Here is a 19,062-nt window from a genome sequence, read left to right on the forward strand (position 1 = left end):
TGTTGACCTAGGGAAGCTCTTCCCCTTCGACCTCCTCGGTTGTGGGATGAAGATGCCATGAAAAATTGAGAGTGTTTAAGAGAATTTGAGATTAAGATTGAGAGAGTTTGAGAGAATTTGAGATTGATATTGAGAGAGTTTGAGAGAAAGATGGGAAGAAAATGAATGAAATGGGGGGGGTATTTATAGATTTTAAAAATAAATTGGTAAAAAAAAATAAAAAAAGTGGTCGAAATACACCAACGGCTCTCTTAAAACGGTCACTTCTACCAACGGCTCTATTTTTTCGACCGTTGGATCTTTGATCTAACGGCCGAAATTTAAAAAATAAAAAAATAAAAATTATCGGCCGGGACTAACGGGATCACCGTGTCCCGTTAGTCCCGTTAACGGGACTCCCGTCCCGTCCCGCCACAGTAACGGGACTCCCGCTCCCGCTACTGTGCCTAACGGTAGCGGGGATTCCTTCTCGTCCCGCTACCGTTAGGCCAAGTTTAATTATAACTAAGAATTATAAAATAAAATAAAAATTATCGCCAACACTATATACATTTTTAAAATATACACTTTAAAATTTTCATTTAGAAAACATTATTAATTATTAAGCCAACCAACAAAACGAGCTCATGATTTAGGTTTTGACCGGATTAAAAAACAAAAAGAGACGCAAAAGAAATCAGACCATCCCGAAAGGGCAACTATAACATTAAATTAAAGCGTTTAAGCATTTAAAATAATTAACAATTAATAATGAAATAACCTACTAAATTCGTAGATATCGCCCACCAACTTCACAACACATTTGCAAATACCTGAAGTCATCTCATTTCCCAAAACCTTGTCCCCAAAAATTAATTTGGTGAGCCACTCTCTTAATCTCAAAACACATACAAAATACTTAATTTAATAAACAAGCCAATTTATTTAGTGTTTTTCCCCTCATGTAAATAACACTCTGGAAAGAGAGTTCGTTGACCCCTTATAATTTTGTCTGTTTCAAATACGCTGTTAAAATTAAATATTAATTAAGAAAACACAAATTGTTTGGTTTTCCAACCAAGTCAGGAGATTGAACTGGCAACAATATTTCGAACTCTCCAAATAAAATAAAATAAAATAAATAAAGTTTCAAAGGTCCCACCATTCTGACTTTTGCACCTTAAAATTCATGCACATTTAGCTATTTTTACATATACAAAGGTCATAAGTAACTTTTAAAACCAATTGTTTTATTTTATCTTTAAATACAACAAGCATATGGTATAAAAATAATAAATAATATTGAAATATGTCACTTAATCGTACCGTTTCAACAGTTCGGTTGCCACAATTTCATAAAGTTTGACTTAGTTCCGATTTCAAAACCCACTCCATCTACCTTCTCCCAAGTCCCCAAACTCGCTCAAGCTAGATTACAGAAATACCCTCAACCAAGCCTCGCTGTATATGACTTAAACACCGAGGGCATTTTCGTCCGTTTAGCAAAGGAAAAGCCCGGGAAAAGAACTCGATAAATAGGATGAGAGAAGATAACAACCAACTGCTTTGTTTGAAAGTGTCAGAAAACCCAAAACACGAAATCAAATCGATCAAAATATATTTTATAAGTTTTAACCAAATGCCTAAAACGCAAACAGAGGAATTCGATTTCCAATTCCAATCCGAAATCCCCAAATTAGCTTCTCAATTAGGTCGTTAATGGCGGACAAGAATTCTTCTCCACGGAAGCTCCTTTTCTTTCTCTTCTTGTTAATCGTTTCAACGATTCGTCTCTGCAAATCCGATCCTCCGCAGAACATCGAGGTTCACTTTCCTCCGCCGTCTCCTCCTCTTCCCCCTCCTCCTCCGCCATCGCCGCCGCCGCCGATCGAGGCCTCTCCGCCGGGAATCTTGACTCCGCCGCCGGAATCTTCGCCGGCTCCTCCATCGAACAAGAAGAAGATCGCCGCGGCGGTGGGAGCCACGGCGGCGAGCACTCTGATCTTGACCGGCCTGGCTTTCTTCGTGATCCAGAGAATGATCGTCGCGAAGAGGAAGCGAGAAAGCGATTCTCCGGTCGCCGGCGTCGCCGGTTCCGGCGGCGGCGGAGGAAGCGCGATGGCTCTGCAGAGTCGGAGCCAATTCGTGAGGTATCAAGGCGAAGTGAAAGGCTTCATCGTCGACGAGAACGGTCTCGATGTTCTTTATTGGAGAAAGCTCGAGAAGAGAAACAACGCAAGCAACGCTCTGAGAAAAGAGGTTTTAAAGAACAATTCTAAAAACAATAAGGCGATTCAAGAAGTTCCTCTGCTTCGAGAAAGATCTTCGACTTCGCATCTCGTCGATCAAGAAGACGACCGCGATCTCAGAGCTAGGGTTTCTAATCACAATCCGCAGCATCATAACGGCGTCGTTTTCAGAGAGCCCGAGGTTCTGTCAAGCCGATCATCTTCGGTCTCCGGTCCTCCGCCGGAATCCTTGCCGCCGACTCCACCTCCGCCTCCGATTCCGCCTCCGCCGCCTCCTCCGCCGGCGAATAAAGCTCTGGTTCCTCCGCCGCCGCCGCCGAAGCTCCGGAGCGTGAATGCCGGCGCGAAGCCGCCGACTGCGCCGCCGGCGAAGGGGAAATCTGCGGCGGAGACGGCGGAGATCGGCGGTCAGGTGAAGATGAAGGCGTTGCATTGGGACAAGGTCAACATGGCGAACTCCGATCATTCGATGGTTTGGGACAAAATCAACAGTCAATCCGGTTCTTTCAGGTACATTTCCAACTCATTTTTGCTATCATCAAATGTTATTATTAGCATCAACGATTCATCATTTCCACGTACGTAATACAAATACAATTACCGCCTGTGATTGAATCGAAAGATTAGGTTTTTTTAGACTATACGATTGATCAACGTGCTTGCATGTCTCACTATGTACGTCATTAATGGCCATTTAATTTGACTTTTAAACTACTTCCTAATTTTATTAATTTCTATTATCTGGGAATATAGCACTATAGTTTTTATTGTGAATAATAAATTATTATCAACAAGGTTATAATGTGAATATGCATGATGGTGTTTGATTGAGAACAAATTATATATTGCGAAAATAGCAACACAAGTGTGAGAAACGGTTAATTCTCTTATAATCGCATAAGAGAATTATATATATTTGCATGTCTCAGATTAAGTCATTGGCCGTGATTACATCCTTATTCATTTGACTACTAAACTAATTATTTCCTAATTATAATTTCGATTAACTATGAATATTGTAAAAATTGAACAAAAAGTGAGAATAATGGTTAAAAATTATTTTTATTAAAATAAATAAAGTAATTTTGTTTTTATTAAGATTATTATGATAATCAATTAACAGTGTCAAACAAAATAGTAGCTATAGATTACATTCATTTTCAAGGCAATCTTACATTAGTAGGTAGTCCGATCAAAGTGAGAGTCTCAAATATATAATAATATATTTATTTTATCTGTATTTTCAATCAAAGTGCTCTACAATGACTATCTATACCACGAAAATATTATAGCTTACTAAACCATAATAATGTGAGCAAGATATATAATGTAGTTGGTACCTAATTTTTTTTTTTTTTTCAGATTCGACGGAGATCTAATGGAAGCCCTATTCGGGTACGTAGCGACAAACAACAACAACAACAAAAAACCCTCCGACGGCGAAACCACCACCGCGAACCCCAAAACGCCGTCGCGAACTTTCATACTGGAAACCCGAAAGTCTCAGAACACGGCGATCGTGCTCCGATCACTCAACGTGACTCGCAAAGAGATCATCGACGCGCTGATGGAAGGAATCGGGCTGAGCCACGACACGCTCGAGAGGCTCTCTCGGATCGCTCCGACCCAGGAAGAGCAGTCCCTGATCTTGGAATTCTCCGGCGACTCGTCTCGGCTCGCCGACGCTGACTCGTTCTTGTTTCACCTCCTCCGGGCCGTCCCTTCGGCTTTTGCCCGCCTCGACGCCATGCTTTTCCGGTCGGTCTCGGGACCGGAGATCGCTCAGCTCCGAGATTCCGTCAGGGTGTTGGAGAAAGCCTGCCTGGAGCTAAGGACACGTGGCCTATTCGTGAAGCTCCTCGAGGCCGTCCTCAAAGCCGGGAACAGAATGAACGCAGGTACTATTACTATGTCTTTTATTTATTACTACATAAAAAAAAGGATGATTTTATATTTTATGGGGTCCAAACTCCAAAGTGTCAAACTAAAAATTTACATAAAATAATCAATTAGAAAATTCTAAGAGTGATATAAAGTATAAACATACACATAAATATGTTTTTTTTTTACAAGAATTTGTTGCAAAATAAGATATATTGAGGGATCAATAATTTAAATTTATTAATTATATATTACAAAATAAGGATAATTAAAATAAATAAATAAGAAGGGCAAAGTTTTATAATAGTACCTAATAAGTACAGTTAAAAGAGGTCAAATGTCTGGAGTCCTTCAGCTAATACCTAATTAATATATATGGCTCCAAGCTTCAAAATAAAAAATTTACATAGAATAATCATATACGAAATTAAGAGAGATAAAAAATTAGACATGAAATACAAATTTTAGTATATTTAATAATAATGCTGTAAGAGGTAAAACATTTATAATATAATGCTCTAATAATTACAATTATGAATAAATTAATAAGAAATCTCCACAGCTTCGTGTCTGATTCTAAATTTATCTCCTAATATAACTCAGGCACTTCTCGCGGAAACGCCCAAGCCTTTGACCTCTCGTCGCTGAGAAAACTCTCCGACGTTCGAAGCACCGACGGAAAGACGACGCTCCTCCACTTCGTGGTGTCGGAGGTCGTCCGGTCGGAGGGGAAGCGATGCGCCACCGGCCGGGACCGCCGGAGCGGTCCGCTGCTGAACCGTTCGCCGTCGATGAAGGAGGAGAGGGACAGGGACTACACCACTCTCGGCCTCCCCATCGTCGGAGGCCTGAGCTCGGAGTTCTCGAACGTGAAAAAAGCCGCCGGAATGGACCACGAGGGGTTCTCGGCGGCGATCCCGGCGCTGGCGAGGCGGGCGGCGGAGATTCGCCGGACGATCGTCGCCCAGTCGGTGAAAGGCGGGTTCGCGCGGGAAATGGAGGGGTTTCTCGACTCCATCGACGAGGAGCTCCGGTTGATCGGAGAAGAGAAGGAGAGAGCTCTTGCGGCCGTGAAAAAGACGACGGAGTATTACCAGGCCGGAGTTTCTTCTTCGGAGGCGAAGAATCAGCCGTTTCAGCTCTTCGTCGTCGTTAGGGATTTTCTGGCCATGGTTGACTTAGTCTGCGTTGAGATTGCCAGGAACATGCAGAGGAAGAGAGTCCCTGTAAATAATAATAATAACGGCATTGTTGTGAATAGTAAGACTAGTAAGGTTGGGAATGGGAACCATGCGCCGCCGGGAACGGTGGCGGCGCCGGAGAAGTTTTCGGTGAGGTTTCCGAATTTGCCGGCGAACTTCATGTCTGGGAGGAGCTCTAGTAGTGACTCCGATGATGATGATGAGTGATATATATATACGAATACCTATTTTGTTAGGGTTTTTTTTTTTGTTGTTGTTGTTAATTTTGTTGAATTGATGTAAATTAATTGATTAGGTTTAGTAAAGAAAGGAAGGGAAAAAAAAGGGAAAGGAAATAGATGAGTGATTTTTTTCTTTCAATATATATATATATATATATATATATATATATATATATATATATATATTTCGAATTGAAAGCTTGTTTTTGAGTTGTCATCTTGTTAATTTGTGTAAAAATAAAACAAAAAATATACTGTATATTATAAGTTATAACTTGAATTTGATAGTGATTGATGGTGATTATTTGTGAAAACAATGTGGACGTAGACTTATTCACAGTTCACACAAATCAATCATATGATATCTTTTTTTTTTGCTATTGATCAAATCATTGTTAAGACTTGAGACTAAGTAGTACATAAATTCTAGTTAAACTTTGTCATTATATAATGTGGACAAGGATGATGTGGACAAATTTGCATGGCTAACACGTAGACCTTTTCTCTTCTTTTTTCAAGAAAGAAGAGAATTATAGAATATTCTTTGTCTGATCAGTTTGTGATATTCGTGAAGTGGGACTTGCGAATGTGTTACAAGTTAAAGTTTACGACCTAAACTTATAAAAAGTCAAAGGAGTGGGCAGAAGTCAAATTCACGGTAGAGAATAAAAAAAAAGTCAACTTTGCTTATATAGCCAACGCGTTTCTGAAACCAACTACGCACCGACCTGGACCATGACCAAAAGAATTAACATGAAATCAGAATGTTTATTTGTTTTAATATTTTATTCTTAAATGATAAAGTTTACTATCATGAAAAACTTGTATTGATGCATTGTCACTTCATCTGAAAAATTAAACCTACAAGTATGTACAAACAAGTAATTTGCCAAGAAAATTCAACGATTCATACGTGTAGTATCAGAATGGGCATTGCTAAAAATTTCACCATTTAAAGTAATTATTATTAGCTAAATGACAATGACAATTTCATGATTTAATACCCTCCATTTGGCGAATTAATCACAATATATTTGGTTGGATACTAGTTAATTAAATTGGTAAGTCACAGTTAAAAGTAAAATTGATAATAATAAATAATAAAAAAATTGTTATTTAAGGAATCAAAAGTGGTCAAACCCATTATGGTCACAAATGAAACAAAATATTTTACCAAACATCTTATGTTCATAATTTAAATGATTATGTGTTTACAATTTTCATATGCCTTTTTACCAAATTCAGAAATACAATACTTTTCATATTATCATACGCTGTTTTTATATTACTATTTAATTGGTCTCGTATTCACAATAGAAGAGAGTGTCAACTAAGCTTCTAAGGAAAAAAATAAATAAAAGTGTCTACTAAGTTTGACTTGCGTCCCTATTCGATAATAACTTTCTTAACGTGCCCTTTTACTGTTTATAGGAAACAAACAATTATTCGCTTTGTGGAGTTAATGCTCATAAATTGGGTTTTGAAATTTTGGTGTTGCATTCTTATCAGATTCACACTAAATTCTCATGGACAAAGACACCCTATCATAATTAGTTATTAAGACCACAACCACACGAATTTGCAACTCCATTACAATTTATCATTTATTCCAATTTCTTACGAATTTATTTTACATATATCGGATATATACCAGTGTGTTAGGTGATGTACCTACTTCACAAAATTCAGAATTTCTTCATTATAAAATATGGTTATACTCATTTTTCCGTTTTTAGCCGGGCTATTGTATTTTAATACTCCAATTAAAATTCTGAATACCTCTAAAAACATGTGCACAACTTGTACTTGTTCAATAACCATACCAACTACAATACTAGGAGTTTTTCAAATTTAATTATCAGATCATGACAAAATATTAACTCTCTCATTCAACTCATTAATTTGAAGTTTAGTTAAAATATTTCGAATATAGGCAACACTCTAAAAGTTGTCCACAATCGCTTTACTTTTATCGTATATTTATGAAAAATTATAAAACTAGTCATTTAAAAATAAGTAATTAGAAAAATTGTTAAATGTTAAGTTTCTAAGAATATAGCCAAGTTCTTTTCTTTTTCTTTTTTTTTTTGGTGAAAATAGCTGAAGTTGGATAATGTCTATCAAATATATATATATATATATATATATATATATATATATATATATATACTTGTATGTGCAATTAGGCTAATAGCTTAATAGTCTACCAAACCTGCAATAAATTAATTAACTAAAGAAAAAATTAAATTAACTAAAAGAGTAAATAATTTACTCTTTAGTTAATTAATTTATTGTGGATCTGGTGAGTTATTTTATTAATAAAATGAAACTTTGGCTATAATCTTAAAATAACCTAAGGAATTAACTAGTTGCAACATATTCTTCGTTATTATATACAAGATAGATAAAATATTTACTTCGGTATATACATTTATGTATACATGGCTAAAAGATTATTCACACTGGATATTTGAGATCAAGAAGTTTCATTGATTAAGGCCTTATAGGGGTTTATAATTTGAGCGGTTACTAGTATAAGAGTAGTTCAAAAGCTTAATTTTACTAATGCCTTATAGATCTTTATTTCACTCGATTTCAAGACATTCGAAGAGTTTAACCTCTTATGAAGAATTTTGAAGTTTATGTTATGTGTTGCCTATTCACCTCGAGAACGATTAGAGGCGACTTTAGAAGTTGGTAAGATCTCGAGGACGAAGTTGACTTTTCTTGACCAAAGACCATATAATTGCTTCAATAGAGGAGCTTATGGTGTTTCAAGGCTTCGAAATTTAATTTAATTATAGATAACAATGTTTAATCACCATAAATGAAGTCGGCATTAAATACAATTGTCATAAAAAGTCATGGTAGTTTAAAAATTTTACTTTTTAATGACTAAACAACTAATGTTAAGAAGTTGCTGTGAATTTGTTTAGCGCGGTAAGTTTGTTTAGCTACGTTGTTTAGTCAATTTAAATAAGATAATAAATTAAAAATACATTTCATCACACAGTAACGTTCATTTGCTTCTGCATGGATTACTTAAAAATAAAATATAATAGAATAGAATATAATTGGAATAGTTACTCTATTGGGTTAGAAATAGTCTCTTATAAGAAGGGGTAAAATAGCTTTTGCTAAACAATGAAAGAGACAAAGAAATACATTGAAATGAAAAACAACTGCTTATTTTATACACAAAGAAACTTTCTTATGTAATCACCAAGAAAATTACAAAAAGAAGCAAACTTTTTTTTCCTAGATCACGATATATGAGTTGAGAAAATTAGTGGGGATTAATTAAGACCAAATAACCATTTTTTTGTGGTCCTTTTCTGGGGGCAATTTTTTAGAGGAAAAACTGATTATAAAGGTGCAACTTATTTCCCACTCGCTTTTTTTTTTTTTTCATAACGACCAAAAATATCACCTTCGCCATTTTTTGCAATCTTCAAGGTCTTCACTTTCACATGCCAATAAGATCAGCTTTTTTTTTTCTTCTTTTACATATATGTTCGATTCGTCATCCTCCGATTCTGATCCTTTACCGACCAGTCACGGTCTTGGCTGGCATCTGAGTGATAATATTTCTCATCAGTGCTTAGGAGAGAAATAATAAATAACAAAATCTAAAGAACTCAACAAGATATTGCTTTGACTTAGATTTTTCGACGAGCAAAGAGTAGAGAGAAAGAACAAGAAAAGAAAAGCAAATTCTAAGTTGAGCTCGGTTTTAATTAGACCTTCGGATTTCAATATTCGGAAATCAAAACCATTATTTTATCAGTCCACAAGACAAAATCCATGTAAATTTAATAACTCTCTACTAAATACTTGAACCAAAGAAAAAATTATAATAAAAAAGATGTGACAAAATTTTGTGAGCTGGAATAAAAAATTTATTTTTTCTTATGTAGGAGAGTGTGGGGTTCCAATTAAAAAAAATAATTGTGATTTAAAGATCAAGGAAGCAACACATGGATTATTAAGATCTAAGGTTCAAACTCAATCCAACAGCAAAGCAAGGAAATCAAGAATCCAAGGGACCCACAAAAAAAATCACATTCCCAAATCCAATCATCTAATTAAGCCTTCCACACTTTGAAAACCCTTTTTTTAAAAGGGAAATGAAGAAACAGTAATTCATAATTATGACCAAATTGAGAAACAAAACTAGAAACCAAACCATAATTGAGTTTGAATTACGTGGGACCTCGAAATCCAATCATTTTAATTGGCGAAAACGGATATGCATTGATTACCTTATCCAAAGAGCTTTTCGAAATCTTTTGTCCCCGGTAGAAAGCTGGCATTGGAGTCGCTTTAAAGTTGAGACTTTCCTGTGTTCCAAATGAAGAAGAAAAAAAGGGTCAATGGTTCAAACCTATGATCATTTCAATTCCCAATTTTTTTTTTTTTTTTCAAATAGCAGTGTCGCAAGTTTGTCGTATAGAACCTTTGATCTTGTTTGTAGACGCGTTTTTTCTGCATTGTCGGATTTTAGATCCGGTTTCTTTGTGAGCTGAAATGAATGATAAAACTAAAAAGTAAAGTACCACCCGATATGTGACTCTCGAACGTGAATAGGTCGAAAACAAACCTCTCGTCTTTTATCTTCTCTTTCGAGACTCTTTGACCCAAAAGAAGACGGTGGAGTCGTCTTGATGTTTCTTTTGTCTACGCGATCAGTTTTGTTCAACCTGTTTCGGCATGAGAATTAAGAATAAGAGCTATATACGAGTTTATCATAATAGTTGATAATTTTTTCAATACATATGAACGTGATATATATACATGTATATATAAATATGTATATGTGTGTGTGTGTGTGTGTCGGATCGTTATTTATTACCCTCCATTCTCTTTTCTCGGCGCGGTAGACGTCGAAACCTTCGGTTCTGTTCGCTTTGAAGAAACCTGCACCAAAAAACACGTTTCAATTCAACTAGAAAAAACAATCCCATTCTTGTTTGTGAAAGAAAAAAAAAAGTTTAGGTCATGATGTGAGAATGACAAAAAAACAATACCTTTCTTTTTTCATTTTTCTGTTGAATAATGTCTCATTTTTTTCATAATGTTAAATAATATCTCTAACATTTTCAATTTCTGTAAAATAAAAAATTAACACCTTCACTTATGTATACTCCCACTTCTTAAATTAATACCATCTTTTATCATTACTAAGACCAAACAAAATTTTTAAAGTGGTCTATCATTATAAAGAGTAGGGAAAAAAAAGGACCTGCTTTTGAAACGGAGATTCGTCTGCGCCGTATGATCTCACTTGGTCGAAATTATTATTTTGGAACGCCTTGAACGCCCTTTTGACGATGTCCTTGTCACCCATTCTCTCCATGATCAGCGACTTTCTATCCGCGGGAAGAGAAGAAACCGAGCTCGACTTCGCGTGACCCGAATTGACGGACATCGTCTGAACAGACTTAGGCGTGAATACTCTCTTGGCTTCTCTCGGCGAAGGAGCATTGTTCTTCGATAAAGACGCCTTCTTTATCGAAGATTCCGACACCCGACTCGAAGCCGAAGTGGGTCTCGAGTTTGTTAGCCTTTGCGTCGAGAGCCGATTCGGCGTCCTTGTAATCGAGTTCGGCGTTCTTGTTATCAGCTTCGGCGACATTGCGTTCTTCTTCGGCCTCACCACATCGACTCTCTCCTTGATCATCGATGTAACCTATTTTGAAAAGCGTATGAGGAACAGTTCGGAGATACTTTTAAAAAAATAAATGAATAAAGATTCGATCTTTATACCTTTCGGGGTTCTTTCAGCGAGTCTAATTTGAGTGTTCCTCTTTCTGTCTTCTTCAAATTCTCTATGCTCACCGGAGCTCCCTCTTTCTTTTCGGCTTCCGTTTCTTTGGCCGCAATGTGTTCGGATTTGATTGGTTCGTCATTGACCACTCTCTTATCGATCTCTTCCTCTCTCTCCGCCACCAAAATTTCACACCCGTTGTCATAAACTATGCTCGGATCGATCTCCAACTCTCTTTCCATACTCGCCGGAGCTTCTTCTTCTTTCTTTTCGGGTATAGACCCAATTGAAACGGCTTCCATTCCGTTCGCCACATCATATTCCGGTGTTGTGCTTGGTTTAACACTAACCACTCTCTCATCAATCTCTTCCTCTCTCTCTACAATAGCCACACTTTCACACTCATTATCACTAGCTACACTCGTCTCGATCTCCGACTCTCTCTCTACCACCGAACTTTTACAATTCTCATCGCTAATCACACTCGTCTCAATCTCCGACTCTCTCTCTTCTACCACCAAACTTTTACAATTCTCATCGCTAATCACACTCGTCTCAATCTCCGACTCTCTCTCTATCGCCAAATTTTTACAATTCTCACCGCTAATCACACTGGTATGGATCTCCGACTCGCCACAGACCACACTTCTATCGATCTCGGCCACAGAATCTGTACGCTCATCGGTACTAACCTCGGCTTTTTCTTCGCCGCCACCGGCGAGATCTCTGTGGTTCGGCTCGGTCTGAGCGAGCCTCTCTAGCTCGAGAAGCTCGGCTTTCCGAGCGGCGATCTTCTTGTAATGGGCTTCGAAGTAGGCCTTCTTCTGGGCCACGGAGCCCGGGGTCGCACACTTCTCGACCTCTTCCAAGTACTTGTTCGGCGAAAAGGCCGACCATTTTTCCCAAGACAACGACGTGTCGTTCTCGAATCTCCCGAACGAGACCGACACTTCCAGAGCCGAGCTCGAGGCTGTCGCCGTGTCTCCACCGATCATCTGTTTTTTTTTTTTTTCATTTTCAATTTCATTTCAACACACAACACCAATGGCAATAACCCATAAAAGGAAACAGGAATTTCTAGGCATTTTAGAACCAGAGAGCATGAATTCAAAGCAATAATTGAAATGTAAATTAAAAAAAAAAGTACCTTATCTGGAAATGTTCGAAGATCAGGGATTGATTCACACATACAAAGTTTCTCACTGAGAGGAAGCGTGAATGACTAAAAGAACACTTGAATTCTCATTCATGGCAGATCTAAATCTAATCCCCTAGATCACAAACACGCACCGAGATTAATAATTTAGATAAATAATGGTAATAATAGTACAACGAAGACAAAAACAAAAAGAAAAACAATTGTTTTCTTTTTTACGAATCATGGCCCAAAAGAATAGAAGACAAAACAAAAGTGGGTTCAGTTCTAATTTTTCTTTTTCTTTTTCTTTTTTTTCCCTGTGATTCAATTATTTCCCTTTTCTCTTTCACAGTTCAGTTCACTCCTTTTGTAACTCTCTTTTTTCTAAAGACTAATGAGACTTTGTTTGTTTGCTTCTATTTCTAGTTCCAAGAAGAAGCTGCTAATGATACACTGAATTATTAAGAGGAAAGGTGAAAGAAAGAAGAAAAAAGAAAAAAAGGACCAAAAGGTGAAAAAGCTTTAAGCTTACATGAAGATCTTGGAAGATATATATTGGAGTAGATATGGGCAATAATAAAGCTTCAAACTTTCTCACTATTGTGAGACTACTGTAGTAATGGAAGTTGCATAATTATGAACAATAAATAACAGGAGTGTTGAGAGACAGATTTAGAGAAGAGAAGACCCAGCATTAAAAATAATAATAATAATTTTTTATTTTAAAAAAAAAAGCACTAATAGTATTAGTATAATAATAGTTATAATTATAATAATATCAAATAATAGAGATCTTCTTAATTGGTTCAAAACAAGGCTCTATTAAACAAACAAATGATAATCATAATAACAAAGATTGAAAATTTAATCATTTTTTTCTTCTTAAAGTTAAACCATCCATACCTGTAGATTTATTTTCCCATTTCCTTTCCTTCCTTTCAATTGATTTGAGTTTTGGAGAGAGAGAGAGAGAGTAATCAGAGACCAGCCATAACATGAGGGGAATAGATGATGATGATGGTGAGAAGAGTGTGGGACCCACTTAAGAGAGAAAGAGAGAGAGAGTTACATGTGAAATCTCTATTTGGTGAGTATTTAATTATTCAAGCCTACTTTGCCAAATTGTGGTCCCTCTTTTGATTGATTGAATCGCTGAACCAAAGCCATATCCTAATCTCAACGCCATCTATGTACTACTCTCTGACTAGGAATAAAATATAAAATAAAAAGAGAAAAAGATCTTACACAATGGATGTCGTTTTACCGACTTGCTGTGTGGATAACGACATGTCGTTTGGTAGAAGTTGCGACATGCAATAGTACTTCAGATTTTTTTTTTCTTTTCTGAGGGAAAGTACTTTTGATCATTGCTTCAGATCTTATTAGCATTGAGCAAATTTTTCAAGTTTGTGACACTAGATTATTTTTTTTAAATATTTTTTTTAATATGCTGGAAAACAAATTGAAATGCAAAAAAAAAAAAAAAAAAAAAAAAAAAATATAAGTAACATTAGACCAATCCGACGAAAAATGCGTTTTTTTTTTCTCCATCCACCAAAACACGACTTTTTCTATATATTATTTTTCATGGATGGCGAAGTTCAAATTTTTTAATAAATTCTACCATAGTCAATATATTATTATTCTCTTTTAGAAAAATATAAATTTTTGTTAAAAATCAATGAATCAAATCGACTGCATAACATTTTTTTTGGTATAGTTACTGACTGTTTTTGTTCCTATAAAATTAAACGAAATTTTGAGCAACATACATTTTTTTCATTACTTGATAGTAAAAGGTCCTTTGGTTTGTAAATATATTTTACATTTACATAAAGATTGTTACTTTGCTAACTAAATCGAAACTTGGCCAATAAGGTTATGGCACATCATCAATAAAAAGGATATTGATCTCCTCACTAATGCCCTGTGACTTGCCTTATGTCTTAACTCACTAATGCCTCTTAAGTTACTCAATCACCTTTACAACCCCACTAACTCTTGTTTGGGTAATTGGGTTTCCTCTCACAATCACTATCCAAACTCCAACACTAATCCATTCTCTAATATCTACATATATATAATTATAAACCTCTCAATTCACTAAAACAAAACCGTGTAAAAAAAATATGAGAAAGATAAACACCTCATCACCCAAAAATCCAATCTCTCTCTTCCACTCATTCCTCGTTCTAATCGTCTTATTGGACCGGGCCAAACCCGACCCGGAACCACTCCAAGACTACTGCGTAGCGGACACGAAAAGCCCACGAACACTATTCCTCAACGGCGATCCATGCATAGACCCGAAGCGTGCCACGTCATCTCATTTCGCCACGTCACTATCCGACCCGGCAAACTCAAGACCCGTAAAGCAATACGGCTACAACTTCTCGGTCACAACCATCGAAAACTTACCCGGGCTCAACACATTGGGCCTAGTCACGGCCCAATTTGATATCGGCCCAAATGGGTATATTGCCCCACATTCCCACCATCGGGCCTCGGAGGTCATCATTTGCCTCAAAGGGACTCTTTTAGTGGGCTTTATTGACACGTCGGACAGAACTTTCGCACAAGATATAGAGCCCGGTGAGTCTTTCGTGTTTCCAAAAGGCTTGGTCCACTTCATTTACAACAGAGACGATTTGGGCCCGGCTAAAGTCTTTTCGGGGCTTAATAGCCAAAGCCCGGGAACACAATTATCTTCGCTAGCCTATTTTGCTGAGATCCCTAATTTCGTCCCAAAAAAGCTTTCAAGAATCTTGAATGGTGGGACTTGATTTTGTTATGTTATGTCGTGTTTATTTACTTAGTTGATGAAAATTATTTGGCAACAAACATGCTTGTTATATTTAATGAATAAATATAGATATAAGCGTGGCAATTATTATACTTTAATAATTATATACACGATAGCAAGTGCTTTTTTTTTTTAATTTGTAAGTGATTTTTGCAAAAATTTGTATCGTTAATTATTATTTCCAACGGTCATTAAGGGAAAAAAGATTTAAAAAAAAAAAAAAAATACACGTGTGGTACCCGTTGAAGTTGAAGGAAAAGCGGACGGTTCGAAGGCACTGCATGATTAAGTCCACCCACCATTTATTGTACCCAAAGTTTTAACATAATCGCTTCTAAATAGTTCCATTAATCAGAATCACACGTCCTTAACATATCAAGTTTTATGGCCTCACGATGATCATTTCCCATATACCTCTCCGCATAGTATGAGATCCCTCGAATTCAGTATCTCGGAAATGATCTTGTAAGTGACGACACATAAGCTAATTGGCAAAAAAAAAAAAAAAAAAAAAATTCTTCAACCAGTTTAGTGTCCTTAATTTTCGGTATCAACGTAATAAACATGTCATTAACAGTACCAAGCTCCTTGTCATTTAATATTGGGAAATGGCCGGATCTACTACTAAATTCAATGATTTTGACCAAAATATTGAGTTTCTTGTTTTGGACACTTTTAGTAGTTGCTTAAGTGAGCAAATACATATTTACCCTTCTTCTTCATTCTTCACGTTATCTTCTTCTTCTTCTCTCCTCACCCGCGCGACATTGGAGAGCAAACAGAGCAAGGAAAAAAAAATTCCAGACCACATCATCCAAGCTCTCTTCCCAGCCGGCCACCCAAAATCATCACCACCACCTTTCCTCGCCTTCCTTCTTCCTTTCCTATTCCCGCGCGCCACCACCGAGTCTCCTCCATCGCGCGACTCACAGCCACCGATCCTCCACCGTGCGACTCACAGCCACCGATCCTCCACCGCGCGCGCGCCGGCCGAGAGAAGGGAGAACGCCGCTGCCGCCGAGGCCCAGCTTGGACGCGCACCTCGACCACTCCGATCATTTTCTCCTTGCTTAGCTCTCTCGCGTGGATCGCTGCCAAGGAACGAGCCCAGGCGCGCGACACCGAGTCTCCTCGAGCGCTCGACCGCCGTGAAGTGTGCACCGCCGCGAGCTAGGAGAAACGCCGGGAGGGAGAGAGAGCTTGTGGAGGAGGCCGGATTTCAGGAACATAGAGAGGTGATGAGATTTCTTCAGATTGGAATCCATGTTGATTAGGGTTAGGTTTTGATTTAGGGGTTTTGGTTGTAAACGTGTTTTGATGATTTTAGTTGAAGATTTGAATTGCTTTCGGTGATGATTCTTTTGGACGGTTATGGGTTTGTTCTTGGTTTTGGACGAGTGTTGTTTTGGATTGGGTCTTGGCCGTGAGCTTGGTTTGCTTGTGTGTTTTTGGCCGTGAGCTAAGGTTGGCTGTGAGCTTGGTTTGCTTGTTTTTGGCCGTGTTTGACGTTTTGGCCGTGTGGTTCTTTTGGCTGGGAATTCTGAAATGTGTTGTTGTTGTTGTTGTTGTTGTTGTTGTTTAGTGTCTTGTGATAGAAAATCTGAGCCTCGGGAGTTCTTTGTGTTTTAGTTGATGAATCGTTCAGTTTGGTTTGATGATTGATTTGGAAAATGGATTTGGGAGTTGATATTTTAATCGAGATTTGATATTTCGTTCGGGCTCGGGTTTCTGTTAGTTATATTTTTGTATGGGACGTATGAGATTTCAACTATTGTCATTTATGTTTAGGAATTAAAGACGTAAAAAAGACATAAATTACTGAAATTGTAACATATAATTAGTCATTCATCCATTATTGAAATACACTCCAAGTTTCAAAAAGACATATAATTAGTCATTAAACTATAATAACTGAAATTAGTTCCAAAAACACATATAACTATAATAATTCATTCATTCCTCTCGGACAAAGGAACTGGACTGTTGCATGTAGTCCGATTGTGACCAACTTCTCCACATCGCGAACACTTCCTAAGAATAGGCTCTTCCCCTTGAGAATGTATCCGTCTCTTCTTCGGTCTACCGACGACACGTGATCTGTATGTCGGAGGCTTGTCTCTCATTTATACAAAAAATATGTTCACTCTCATACCTGAATAAGAAAATTCAAAAATCAGAATAACTTTAGATTGATATGTATAATTGTAATAAAAACTGTCATAAATTGTAGACTTATAAGTCTACAGTTAACAACAATTGTAGATATCGACGTCTAGAGTTGTAGTAACTGTAGACTTATAATATCTACAATGAGACTATTTGTATATATGTATATCTACAATTACACCAATTGTAGATATACATGTCTACAATTCTTGTAATTGTAGACATATAGGTCTACACTTTCAACAGTTGTAGACTAATAAGTCTACAACAGCTGAAGGTGTAGACCTATATGTCTACAATTACAAGAATTGTAGACATGTATATCTACAATTACAATAACGACGTATGACGGGGACAGTCTACAATTTCAGAGATTGTAGACATGTATATCTACAATTCAAGAACGCGAAAAAAAACTCAAATGTCCAAAAACATGAAGAACAACACACAAACAAACCCAGCAACAAACAACACAGAGACGGCGGGTAATGGCACCAACAAACCCAGAACGACACAGACTCGAGAAGGATTCTCCGATTGGTTGAAATCGTTGAAGCTCTTGGTTCGAGATCGGTCGCCGGATCACCGCCGGATCGCCGCCATGAACAGCGTCGTGATTTAGAAACAAAGCCATGTGCTCACGCGCTCGAGCTCGTCGGTGGTGAGCGAGGACGACCAACATAAAAAGGTAAGCTTTTTTTGTATGTCAAAATGAACGAGAGATAAAAACAGAGGAGAGAGAGAGAGGGAGCTGTGAGAGGTGAGAGCTTTTTTGGCTTTATGAGCAAGTTTTGGATTAAAATGAACAAAATTAAAAATTAAAGGGCAAAGAGGGTAACAAAGATTTATCTCTCCTCAGATTGGTAGTATAATTGTCCAAAAACATGTACCACAACATTTTGGTCCAAACTTTTCAAATCACTACTAGTTGTGGCCATTTCCCTTTAATATTCCCAAACACATGGGTCATTTGAATGGGCTTAAGCCCATTGTTTATTCCTTGATCGTGATACTGGGCCTAAGGCTCATGTTTGGGTGGTGCTGCTAAATTGCCGCCACACAATAGCTAACAAACAAAAGTTACAACTTATAGCTAGTGATCTTAATTTTTAGAGCACTGCTATTCAGCACGTTTCACGATTTGAAACGATCCACCCACAAAGTGACACGTGGATGTTCAGTGTCATGTGTCACGTTGTGAGTGGATCGTTTCAAATCGTGAAACGTGCCAAAAATCATTTCCCTAATTTTTAACAATGTAAGAGCAACTTCAACCCATGTATCAAATTTTGTGTTAAAATCATACAACTTTTGTGTTGATTTAACATTAAAAAAAAATTCAACTTCAACCACAATACCAAATTTCACACTAAAAATACTATTCATCATTATTACTTTATTAAAACTATACAATCTTTTTATTAATAAATGTTTCAATAAATAATTATAATGTGTATATTTTTTAATTAAGTGATTAAAATTATTCATTACTTGCCAATATGCAACAAAAATCAAAATTGTAATAAGTTTACAAATAATCTTCCCGGTTATTAAATTGTGTTTTAAGTTTTTACTATGTTTTTAAAAACTATGTTATTGTTTTTCATTTTTATTTTATTTTGTGTGTTTAATTTGAACTTTGTAGCCTATATTTAA

General features: G+C 36.9%; 3 protein-coding genes across 4 annotated transcripts; 2 read left to right on the forward strand and 1 right to left on the reverse strand.

Annotated features, from left to right (window-relative positions):
* The first annotated feature begins 1,563 nt into the window (after window positions 1-1,563).
* Window positions 1,564-5,648, forward strand: LOC149403430 (formin-like protein 4). The gene is made up of 3 exons (XM_089609660.1): window positions 1,564-2,738; window positions 3,591-4,126; window positions 4,713-5,648. The coding sequence occupies exons 1-3, from the start codon at window positions 1,699-1,701 to the stop codon at window positions 5,516-5,518; spliced, it is 2,382 nt and encodes a 793-aa protein (XP_089465786.1). The 5' UTR covers window positions 1,564-1,698; the 3' UTR covers window positions 5,519-5,648.
* Window positions 5,649-8,704: 3,056 nt separating this feature from the next.
* LOC149403431 (neurofilament heavy protein) lies at window positions 8,705-13,465 on the reverse strand. 2 transcript variants are annotated; one of them, XM_089608947.1, is made up of 9 exons: window positions 13,341-13,465; window positions 12,447-12,570; window positions 11,299-12,294; window positions 10,775-11,221; window positions 10,385-10,449; window positions 10,133-10,232; window positions 9,989-10,054; window positions 9,795-9,872; window positions 8,705-9,106 (listed from the first exon to the last, which is right to left on the reverse strand). In XM_089608947.1, the coding sequence occupies exons 2-9, from the start codon at window positions 12,486-12,488 to the stop codon at window positions 9,077-9,079; spliced, it is 1,824 nt and encodes a 607-aa protein (XP_089465073.1). In that variant the 5' UTR covers window positions 12,489-12,570; window positions 13,341-13,465; the 3' UTR covers window positions 8,705-9,076. The 2 variants fall into 2 exon arrangements, with proteins under 2 accessions (XP_089465073.1, XP_089465074.1); XM_089608948.1 differs by lacking the exon at window positions 13,341-13,465 and adding an exon at window positions 12,970-13,208.
* Window positions 13,466-14,540: 1,075 nt separating this feature from the next.
* LOC149403432 (germin-like protein subfamily 1 member 1) lies at window positions 14,541-15,432 on the forward strand. The gene has a single exon (XM_089609758.1). It carries the CDS (start codon window positions 14,567-14,569, stop codon window positions 15,218-15,220), a length of 654 nt encoding a protein of 217 aa, XP_089465884.1. The 5' UTR covers window positions 14,541-14,566; the 3' UTR covers window positions 15,221-15,432.
* Window positions 15,433-19,062: the final 3,630 nt, after the last annotated feature.

Source organism: Urtica dioica, chromosome 3 (genome assembly GCF_054948205.1).
Source record: "Urtica dioica subsp. dioica isolate 48M chromosome 3, U.dioica_male_clone48M_v1_H2, whole genome shotgun sequence".
In the NCBI taxonomy this organism is placed as follows: Eukaryota; Viridiplantae; Streptophyta; class Magnoliopsida; order Rosales; family Urticaceae; genus Urtica; species Urtica dioica.

What these genes read in the sequence shown, in the direction of transcription:
- LOC149403430 (XM_089609660.1), top strand. Translation starts at nt 1,699, where the DNA reads ATGGCGGACAAGAATTCTTCTCCACGGAAGCTCCTTTTCTTTCTCTTC. An exon ending in AGTCAATCCGGTTCTTTCAG is followed by an intron (nt 2,739 to 3,590) that starts GTACATTTCCAA and finishes TTTTTTTTTCAG; the next exon opens with ATTCGACGGAGATCTAATGG. An exon ending in CGGGAACAGAATGAACGCAG is followed by an intron (nt 4,127 to 4,712) that starts GTACTATTACTA and finishes AATATAACTCAG; the next exon opens with GCACTTCTCGCGGAAACGCC.
- LOC149403431 (XM_089608947.1), bottom strand. Translation starts at nt 12,488, where the DNA reads ATGTGTGAATCAATCCCTGATCTTCGAACATTTCCAGATAAG. An exon ending in CCGAGAAAAGAGAATGGAGG is followed by an intron (nt 10,233 to 10,384) that starts GTAATAAATAAC and finishes ATGCCGAAACAG; the next exon opens with GTTGAACAAAACTGATCGCG. An exon ending in CGAAAAGCTCTTTGGATAAG is followed by an intron (nt 9,107 to 9,794) that starts GTAATCAATGCA and finishes ATTATCACTCAG; the next exon opens with ATGCCAGCCAAGACCGTGAC.
- LOC149403432 (XM_089609758.1), top strand. Translation starts at nt 14,567, where the DNA reads ATGAGAAAGATAAACACCTCATCACCCAAAAATCCAATCTCTCTCTTC.